The sequence below is a fragment of the Lampris incognitus genome, chromosome 11 (genome assembly GCF_029633865.1).
Source record: "Lampris incognitus isolate fLamInc1 chromosome 11, fLamInc1.hap2, whole genome shotgun sequence".
NCBI lineage: Eukaryota > Metazoa > Chordata > Actinopteri > Lampriformes > Lampridae > Lampris > Lampris incognitus.
The window spans coordinates 45,072,362-45,082,811 of NC_079221.1; the positions used below are offsets into that span (position 1 = coordinate 45,072,362).

Here is a 10,450-nt window from a genome sequence, read left to right on the forward strand (position 1 = left end):
AGAAAGAGGAAATGGAAAGGAAGGAAAGGAAGAAATGGAAACGGGTGATCCGCTGTGGTGACCCCTAACAGGAGCAGCTGAAAGTAGTAGTACTAGTAGTACTAGTAGTACTACTAGAAGACAGTAGTTAAACGTATTTAAAAGCCATCCATGGCTTTACATACCACATGGGGTTATCACATAAAAATGAGATTTAATTGAAAAATAAAGGTGATGTATTGCTGACGCAGTAGGACAAAAGATTCCCGAGCAACCTGGTCGTGTGTGAGAGTCGCTGAGCAAGTTAATTCAAGCTTGTCAAGTCAAGTCAATGTGTAGTGTGTCATGTGTAGCCCAGTACCACATCATTTCATCTGCTAGACACAGATCGGTGGATATGGAAAGAAATGCCGCTAGTTTGAATTCCGACAGGATACAAGAAGATTTTTGGCTGTTATATTGTACTACCTACTGGCTTCCATGACTAACTCTTTTTAGAGAATTAAATCCATGATAGCTTTACCACCAAATAGTCAATGTTTGGGGCAAACTAGTTCAATGTGCCCTGAAAATTTACGTTTATTAGTTTAATCACTCACCCTTTTTTTTCTTTTTTACCAGTCACGGCCTCCTACAATTCAACGCTGGTTTTTAAAGAGGTCATATTTTGCATTTTTGGACAGTTTTCCATCGTTTTTGGCAGTCTATGAGGATTCTTGTGGTGTTTGTTTTTAGCTGTATTAAATTCAGTATTTATGAGCTGCCACCTTGGATGGCTGGTTTGTGACCGACTGGCGGCCGAGCCACTCTGTCTGCAGAGTGTACTGCCCCAGGCAGCCAAGTGGTGGGGCTGTTCTTGAGAGCCGCACATGGATCCTAAATGCCCCGCTGTCAGTGTCACAGATCCCTGTAGGGAGTTATCACCACGGCAAGCTAAAGACGTTAGTCTTGCAGGTACTGTGTTTGTTGGCCAACGCAGATCATGTGGTGCAACGTGACAGGACACTGGTCATGTGACACGTGTAGAGTTGAAATATGTAAAGAACATCTCTGCCGGGGAAAGCTAAAGGAGAGCGAGCTGCTGCTGCTGCTGCTGCTGCAGACCCAGCAGGTACTCACACTGCTGCAGAGAACTAAACCACTTGGTTTTCCGACAAGATCTGTCCACTGTATGTACTCTGTCCATGGTGTTCCACCTCAGCTGCATTACAAGGGACTCATGGTGCTACTAAAATATATATTTTTTAACTTATTTCTGATTTTTCCCCCAATTTAATGGCCAATCGACCCCTATTTTAGTTCAAACACCCACCCTTGTACTGCATGCGTTCGCCAACTGCATCTCTCCGGCCGGCAGTCTCGAAGGAGACGCCTCCCCACTTTGGTGACAAGGGGAATCCAGGCCGAACCACTGCTTTTTCCGCCACACACAGAGACGCATTCATGTGATGAACACAAGCCGACTCCGCCCCCCCCCCAAAGACAGCATTGCCAATTATTGCTGCTTCATCGAGTCCGGCCATAGTCGGATCTGACGAGACCGGGGCGCGAACCCCAGTCCCTAGTGGGCAACTGCATCGACACAAAGCTGATGCTTAGACCGCTACTCCACCGCGGACCCTTGCTACTAAAAGATTTTACCTGTCATATTTTGATTTGTCTGAATTTATTTGTCTGATGGTTAGTCGAATAAGGAAAGTTCTTGAACAATTAAACCTCGTGATCAGTCATCCTGAGCTTGAGCCTGTGAGCTGAAGTTACTTTACTCGCTGACAAATGTAGTAGCGCTATTATCGGCTGCTCCCGTTAGGGGTCGCCACAGCAGATCATCCGTTTCCGTTGGTAACCCAGGCCTCGACCACACTCGATCCGGTGTGGAACTCTTATTTATGATCGGCACATTTGATTTGGCAAAGATTTTACACCGGATGCCCTTCCTGACACAGCCCTCCCCATTTATCCGGGCTGGGGACCGGCACTAAGAATGCACTGGCTTGTGCATCTGCAGCGGCTCGGTACTCACTGACAAATGTAATAAATAGTAATAGATCAGGTTATATAAATCAAGGATAAATAGTTAGACATGTACTTCTTTGCTCCAAACACTCCCTCAGATCTCCACAGTACAGTTTTATGTCTCCCAGCTGTGTCCTACGCCGCCAGACACTGTACATCACAGTTCTGTTGTACACGGCTGTACGCCCAAAACATCTGATTTCTGTGTTAAAGTGACATCACAGCCTGATCATTTGATAGATACACCAAACATACATATTTTATAAAATGTCACCTATTGCAAATATATCAGGCTGTAGTAATTTATAAGATGTACCGACTACAATGCAACAATAGTGATATTATTCAATGAAGGGCCATAATATAATCAGGGATCTTAAGAATTACAACAAGGTATGAACAAAAGTATATCCCTTTAGCCAGGAGTAACTAAAAATAATAATAGTAAAATTAATCACAATAACAATTGAACATGTATGGCAACTTTCACATTTACAAGCTACTGCGATATAGGGCTGCAACTAATGATCATTTTCATAATCAATTGACCTGTCGATCATTTTTCCAATTAATCAATTAATAATGTAGTCAGTTAAGTCAAAAAATACTGATGAATGCCCGTCTTGAGTTTGCAGAGTCCAAAGCGGTGTCTGGAAACAGTTTATCTAGTCTGAACAACAGCCAGAAGAAACCTCAGATATTCATTTCATAGTGATCTAAATCAGAGGGGGGCGGCACGGTGATGCAGTGGTTAGCGCAGTCGCCTCACAGCAAGAAGGTCCTGGGTTCGAGCCCTGGGGTAGTCCAACCTTGGAGGTCATCCCAGGTCGCCTCTGTGTGGAGTTTGCATGTTCTCCCCGTGTCTGCGTGGGTTTCCTCCGGGGGCTCCGGTTTCCTCCCACAGTCCAAAGACATGTAGGTCAGGTGAATCGGCTGTACTAAATTGTCTCTAGGTATGAATGTGTGTGTGTGGGCCCTGTGATGGACTGCAGGGATAGGCTCCAGCATCCCCACGACCCTGAAAGCAGGAGAAGCGGTTCGGTTAATGGATGGATGTTTTAATGATGGGAGGAAACCCACACAGACACGTGGAGAACATGCAAACTCCACACCGAAAGAACCTGGGACGGCCTGGGGTTCGAACCCAGGACCTTCTTGCTGTGACACAACAGTGCTAACGACTAGGCCACCGTGCTGCCCGGTAATCTTAATCTGAAACTTGGGATGCACATATCAGTACATTGACCACAAAGTACTGCATTAAATTTGACTGAGCTAGTGTCATTTCGGAGCCTATACAGGTTCCTTAACTATCACAGCTTTGTCAGATGGTGCTGTGGGTTGTGTAGGCAGGAGTATGCAGAGGCTTATTTCATACTGTTTTTTTTTTTCCTCTGAATAAACTGTGACTTTCCAGATGTAGCGCGATATCTCACAGCTTTTAGGAGAGATGATGCTCTCCAACTGTTAACGGTTAGCAATGCCTTGCTTCGGCAGTGGTCACTGCTTCACTGTTCACTGCAGCAGAAGTCTGTCAAGCTTTTCCAAAACTGCGTACATGTTGGCTGTGAAGGATGTATTGGGTCAGCCTTTGCTGCTGCCGTTATGGCAGTAGATGGTACCACCTGCATCTGTTTCTACTGCCTTGTAGATTTGCCTGTTTAGGCAAAGGCTAGGTGAAGGTAACTCCGAATTCAAATCCAAGAAGGTGCTGGCAGCAGGGCGCTCGATGGTTTTTGCGGCAGAAGAGCCCACTAGGATCATGGGCCCCATCAGACCAATGGCCCAAACACCAGATGGCATGCAGAGGAACCACTCTGTTGGTCAATAGATGGCATCGCTTGACAAGTAAGCTGTCACTGCGGGGCAACCTCTTTATCTGCTGAGCCCGTTGCACTACAGTGTACCACTTAGGAACGGGATCTGGGGTCCAGAGAGACTGTTCGGCGGGGGCACGGCCCCGACTGTCTTAACTACTGTGCAAGGCGTGATGTGAGGAGAGCTTGGTGCGGAAAGCACTTGCAAGGAGAGCTTGCTCTAATGCAGGCCTGATGGCCCCGCAGGCATGCTTGCCGAGCTTAAACTGCATCACAGTCAGCATCGTTTCGATGGCCCGCCGAAGAAGAGGGGAATGGGGAGCTGAAATAGACCCAGAAACAAATCAATCCAGTACCTGAACACATTTCATCATCATCTCCATCATAGGACAACAGGTCACGTTGGCAAACACACCCATCTCTTTACCGTGAGTTCGGTAATGTTCCATGTCAGTGTTTCGCTAGGCTGCATCCTAGACCTGTGTATTGGCGAGGCCAGCTAACATTAGGTATCCAATTTAGGAAAATACTCCGTAATTTACAAACTCATGACTCAGCTGACAAATGAGCACATCGGTAGAAATAGAAGGTGTTGCTGTGTGCATCTCTATGCAAATGTTGGGATGCAACGTTTGCGATGCCGTATGAGCTCCAGATGAACACTCAGAGCTGCACAAACGGTTGAAATAGAGGTGAACATGGTGGCTCGAGGTCTCACAGGGTACTGATGGAACCTATAAAAAGGAAAAAGGTGCGGGGGGAGGGAGGAATCTGTTGTGGCGACCCCTGAGAAACAGGGAATAAGCTGAAAGAAGAAGAAGAAGATAGTGCTAGAGGTCTATGACATGACCTTCATAGACCTCTAGCACTATTGTCGTCTTCTTCTTCTGTGCTAGCCCAGCTCATGAGTCTAGCAGGTAGGAAAACTGTACCATTAAACAAAACTGGTTAACCGTGAACTCAGACACTATCTCTTACTTCAAACCCCTCACTTTTTTTTATATATATTTTGGTATCTTTGCTGCTAAGTGCCAAATGGCGAGTAATGTCTCTATCTTAAGCCACAGCTTCCCAGCAAAGCCGGTGCCGCGTTGGGACGTGTTCGTGATGTGACTCGATCAGGCAGAAAATAAGCAATCGTGTATTCTAGCCAAAAATCATGATCAAAACTCATTTGTAACCACTTTGGCCATAATTTGCTGCCTGTTCCGAGCCTGTGAGGGAATTTACTGGAATTTACTTGTCTTGTTAAATACACTAAAATAAAATTATCTTGACTGTAATTTGGTTTCAGTCCTTTGTAAGCTGGACTTTAATGTACGTTTTTTTGTACTTCTGTTCCCTTTTCCTTCCTCCCTTACCCAGTCCCAGGTGGCGGGGAGGACATTAGTGGACAGCGGTACAGTGCAGACCCCACCAGCATTTTGGGAGAGCGAGGAACAAAAGGAGATCAGGACCAGACTGGATACATTACTGCCATGAGAGAGAAGAACCACACAGGTAAAGCAAGAAGCCCTACTCAGGAGTACGCTCGGCATTTCTGATGTGACCAGTAAGATACTGGATATGTCCAGGTCAGGAATAGAATAGAATAGAATAGAATAGAATAGAATAGAATAGAATACTCACTCCTGTTTGCATTTTCATAGATGTCGGACAAACATTTCACGCAACACTAGGGGCGTCCAGGTAGCGTGGCGGTCTATTCCGTTGCCTACCAACACGGGGATCGCCGGTTCGAATCCCCGTGTTGCCTCCGGCTTGGTCGGGCGTCCCTATGGACACAAATTGGCCGTGTTTGCGGGTGGGAAGCTGGATGTGGATATGTGTCCTGGTCGCTGCACTAGCGCCTCCTCTGGTCGGTCGGGGAGCCTGTTCACGGGGGACGGGGGAGGGGGGGGGTAGCGTGATCCTCCCACACGCTACGTACCCCTGGGGAAACTCCTCACTCTCTAGTGAAAAGAAGCGGCTGGCATGGGAGGAGGCATGTGGACCTCTTCGGATCGGCAGAGGGGGTGGAGCAGCAACCGGGACGGCTCGGAGAGTAGGGTAATTGGCCAAGTATAATTGGGGAGAGAAAGGGGGAAAACTTCCAATAAATAAATAAAAACATTTCATGCAGCAGAGAGAATGTTCACAGTCAGAAATGATGTAATTTGACCCTGTGTAGTCTATAACCCCCCCAGATTCCATATGGTGGTTGGCACCAGCTCAGGCCCAAAACGTATTTATTTGTTCTGCCTTCTTTCACTCACTTTAAATTCAAGAGCTGCAGAGCCAATACCTTGTGTGCATCACCTAAAGCAGAGAAAGGCAAGAATGAATGGCGATATAACAATTTTTCTGGCTATTCTGTTCTGCATCTGCCCCAACCCCACCCTCCACCCCGTTTCCCCTGCAGACTATCCTAACCCGGTAGAAGAAAACCCCTTTGTCACACGCCGCAGGAATGGCGACGCCCACACTGTGATTGACGGAGCAGGCTACCACCCTTCCCATATGGGTGGGGCAACTGCTGCCACCAACAGCCAGCCATGCAGGGCAGAAGATGAATACATCAATGAGCCCCTCTACCTCAACACCTTCCACAACGCTGAGAAGAATGGCTTGGCTGGGGCGGTCTCCATGCCCGGGCCCTCCTCCGCTCAGTCAGCATCGCAGACAGTTAACCCATCAACATCAAGCCACAACTTCACTTCTTCTGGGTATGTGGTGCCCCCTGGCCACCCTGTGCACCCCTCATACCCATCGCACACCCTGCATTCCGGGCACTCAGGGCACACCCTTCACTCGGGCATCTCCGGGGGCACGATTATGGTGGATAAGAAAGGCAAGAAAGCCACATTTGACAATCCTGAATATTGGCAGCACAGTCTACCCCCTAAGGCCTCCCTGCGCAACCCCGAGTACCTGCAGGACTGCAGCACGCGCTTCTTCTACCGGCAGAATGGACGTATTCGACCTGCCGTCACCGAAAACCAGGAGTACCTGTCCGAGTTGGCTCTGAAACCTGGCAACGTGCTGCCCCCCCCTCCGTACAGACAGAGGAACACTGTGGTGTAGCGTAGGGATGGATAGAGGTGATGGAAGTGGAGAAGAATAGATCTTTTGACAGTCCTCTTAGTCCCACGAAGTATTTATCAACCTTGGTTGCCATGACACCAACTCCAGACACCTCGCTCTTCTCTCTCTCCACTCTCTTTTCCTTCCCCTGGACTAGACCACTAGATTACAGGAACTGTCGCTGGTTGCTTTGCTCATCACTCCGAACGTTTATGTCGATTCCTCCGCCGTCCATATTTCACCTCCCTCGATGCAGGAACAGCTTATGATCTTCATCCCCTCCTGAGGAAGACTGTCCAGCCTATTATCTGCACCAGCCGGTCACAGGCAAGCGATGTGACGATGAGACGTGTCGTAAAAGTTAAGCTAGATAGCAGAAATGAACTGAGTTAAGCCCAAAGTGCAAATAATTGAGGACGCAGGCTCATATATTCAGTAGTTGTGGAAGCACGCTGCTTCTGAGGTAGACACAGGACGCCATTTTACCTTTTCTGTTCATGACTCCACCACTTCAAACTACAAGCCATTGAGGTTTTAGACACCCAGTATGCTCGTGCAACGCATTATCGACCGAGATGTAAGCGATGGTTATCGGCACGCTGTTGCTTCCGCCTGATGTGTAACATGTCTAGCACATATGCGGACACACACACACACACACATGCAGAGCTGTGTTGTGTCGTGACTTACCCACAACCTGCAGTTGGGCCGAACGACCCAACTCTGGCTAGCGTTCCTCGGAGCGCGTTCCCACTTCCCCACTTGTTTCTTTGATGTTTACACCTTCCGGAGCCTGCTCACTTAGCCTGTAATGGGATTCATACATCCATCACACCCCTCGTATAATTTCCGGAACATGTTCACTTGGAGCTCCCGAGTAAGATGTGCATGTAACCTTGACACGCCAGTAATAACCTTTCCCCAATTCATTACAGATATATGCATAGTCACGTGCACAACCACCCAGGCATGCACACACAAACACACAGATAAGGCTGCCGCAGGCTGAATTATGTTGTCGGAGAGGGGCTTCGCTGACCTTGAGACGGCGGGCAGGGCAGCGCCTATAAGGGAAGGCGGTAGCGCCAGCACAGAGGGAGGGCCAGGAGAGTTTCAGCAGAAAAGTAAATGTCACCGCGGTCCTCGAGCAAGCACACACTCGAACTTCTCAGAATCCATCGTACAGATTATCGGCGTGGGCCGATGTGGGAATCAAAAGGTTGACCCCCCCTTAGACGAAGACCACTCCGCTTCATCTCCATCCTTCCATCTTCCCTCTCCTCCACAACAACGTCACAGCTCGAATATCGCCTTTAATTAGATACACACTCACTACTGATGTATACGGCAATGAGCTCCGGAGGCTGACAAAGGGAGCAGAGAGACTGGTTGACTGTGGTACGACCGGGAATTGGACGGCACCGGAACACGCCGGAATGTTGTGAACATGACGTGGGACAAAACGAAAACATTTAAGAGATAAAAAAAACATGGCCACGGGCTGGTAGGTGAGACAGTCCCACAGTTCCAAGCACTGGACTAATGAAAAATCTGCATTTATCAGGGATGTGCTCATTATTGGATGTAGTATTAGAAAAGCACAAGGTGAACGGTACACACCCAGCCACGGAAGAGCATCATGGGAAGAGCACAGAGACACCGGGAACCCCGGCGAAGGTAGGAGTGATGCTCTGCACGCCAAGCCAGACCCACACAATCCTGCTTGACACGCTCCGTGGACTGGTCCATTTTATAGGGTTGATGTACAGTTGGGCAACGCGAGATGGGAATCAAACTTTTTTGTTGTTCTGTCCTTATGTGATCTCACGACATCGACTCAAAGAAATGTACATTGAACCACGTTTGCGGTGGTTGTAAGAGTCCACTCCCCTCAGCGAGCCTTTCCTCCTCTCGCTACGCCTCCTGTTGGACGTGCATCCCGGGAACTGGGGACACTGGTGTTGTGGACTTGGGACTGTGCAAACTGCCTTCTGAGGTCACGCTCGACCCGTGTACGCCGCCGACGGAGAGGCCCGGCATCTGCCGCCGAATGACTTTGAGGCCTGTTTTAGGCGGGAGCTGATGGTTTGATAGCACTTAATGCCCCGGCACAGCCGCATGACGTCACTGTTGCTCTTGCGCAGAGGGGCCATTGGTTTGTTTTGTGTCGCCACGTCGCCGCTGTGGTTTAGGTGACACGAGCCATAGTTCCCTCCGCGTTGTGGCGTCACAGTCCTCCGCCGTGTGTTTGACCCGTAAAGGTGCATTTCCACCTTGAGCACAATAGAAAAACGAGACAGAAACAGAGATAATAGACAACGGTGAAAATGGAAAGCAAACTGTTTTTTTATGTTTGTTTTTTTTTTTCTTCTAATTGCCGACTTAACCACCCCGACACACAACCACGGTTACACAACCTCATGAGTCTTCATCGGAAACGCCAGGCAGGGGAGGGCGGAGACGGGCTCCGCAGATGATTGAGTGCGGAGACCAAACACAGATGTTTCCCCGGCGTGGTGTTTATCACACCCTCTCAGGCTTTATGGGAAATAATTATCAGCCAATCAAGCGCCAGCTGAGGCACTGGCGCGTTAGTGACTGGCGTGCGGAGGAATGTTAAACCTGTCGAGATTAGCGGAAGGATAATGGAGGGCAGTTAAGCGACTGTGCCGTTATGAAGCATAAAAAACACTCCCGCGCCACGCGCTGTGTAGCCTACGTGCACGAGGAGACGCGGGTCTGAGAACGCAGCGGGCTCGTCTCTGACTCGGGCGTTGCCGAGGCTCGCCAGAGATCACACGTTGGGGCGGAGAAAGCCAAGGTTCGAACCCTGCTGACGGCGCGTCGTGTCTCGCAGCTGTATCTTAGGCACTGTTTGTATCATATGTTAATGTGGCGTGGGTGGAACTAGCACCGACCTGCTACTCACTTGGAAGATTGTTACTCTGGCTGTGCCAGATGTGTTCTGTCACGGTATCTTGGGTCTCTCTTCTTCTTCTTCTTCTTCTTCTTCTTCTTCTTCTTCTTCTTCTTTTTTCCTGATTTGATATATACTAAGACTTGTGTACATCCACCTTGTGTAAATGTGTGCCATGAAAGTGTCCATCTCTTGAGGTTTTGAAAGGGTCCATCACTCGGATGCATTTCTGCCACTCCTTCAGCTCACAAGTCTGCTCCTGGACTGCTGTGCCGCCACGTATACAAGTGCAACGACACAAGCGGGGCCTCCCGGAGCGGTACTATAATCGATCTGTATGGGGAAATAAAGCCAATGTTTAGGAGCGGGGGGGGGGGATTGTGACAAGCTAGTACCACCAGGGGCTTTTAGAATGCTAATTCATGCACTGTGGCCCGCTCCCCCACGTCGTTCTGTGGGGGGAAATCACGTCACCCGGCATCTCGCCACACGGCGGGCGGAGAAACACTAGGCATTAGGTTGTAGTCCTGCGGCGGGGACAAAGGTCACGCGTTAGCATTCCCGATATGCTAGCAGAATTATCCATCAGTGTTACAGCAGGCTGGCAGGAGAGACCACAGTGTAGTCCCATCCGGTTTCTCTTCTCTGACCCGGCTGG

At 49.0% G+C, this 10,450-nt stretch overlaps 1 protein-coding gene across 1 annotated transcript in view; it reads left to right on the top strand.

Moving 5' to 3' along the window:
* The window catches only part of LOC130120391 (receptor tyrosine-protein kinase erbB-4-like), a 472,615-nt gene extending 465,740 nt beyond the window's left edge, over positions 1 to 6,875 (top strand). Inside the window, exons 27-28 of the mRNA XM_056288936.1 lie at positions 5,184 to 5,312; positions 6,214 to 6,875. Of these exons, the coding sequence (XP_056144911.1) occupies positions 5,184 to 5,312; positions 6,214 to 6,875 (791 nt within the window). The remainder of the gene's footprint in view (positions 1 to 5,183; positions 5,313 to 6,213) is intronic.
* Positions 6,876 to 10,450: the final 3,575 nt, after the last annotated feature.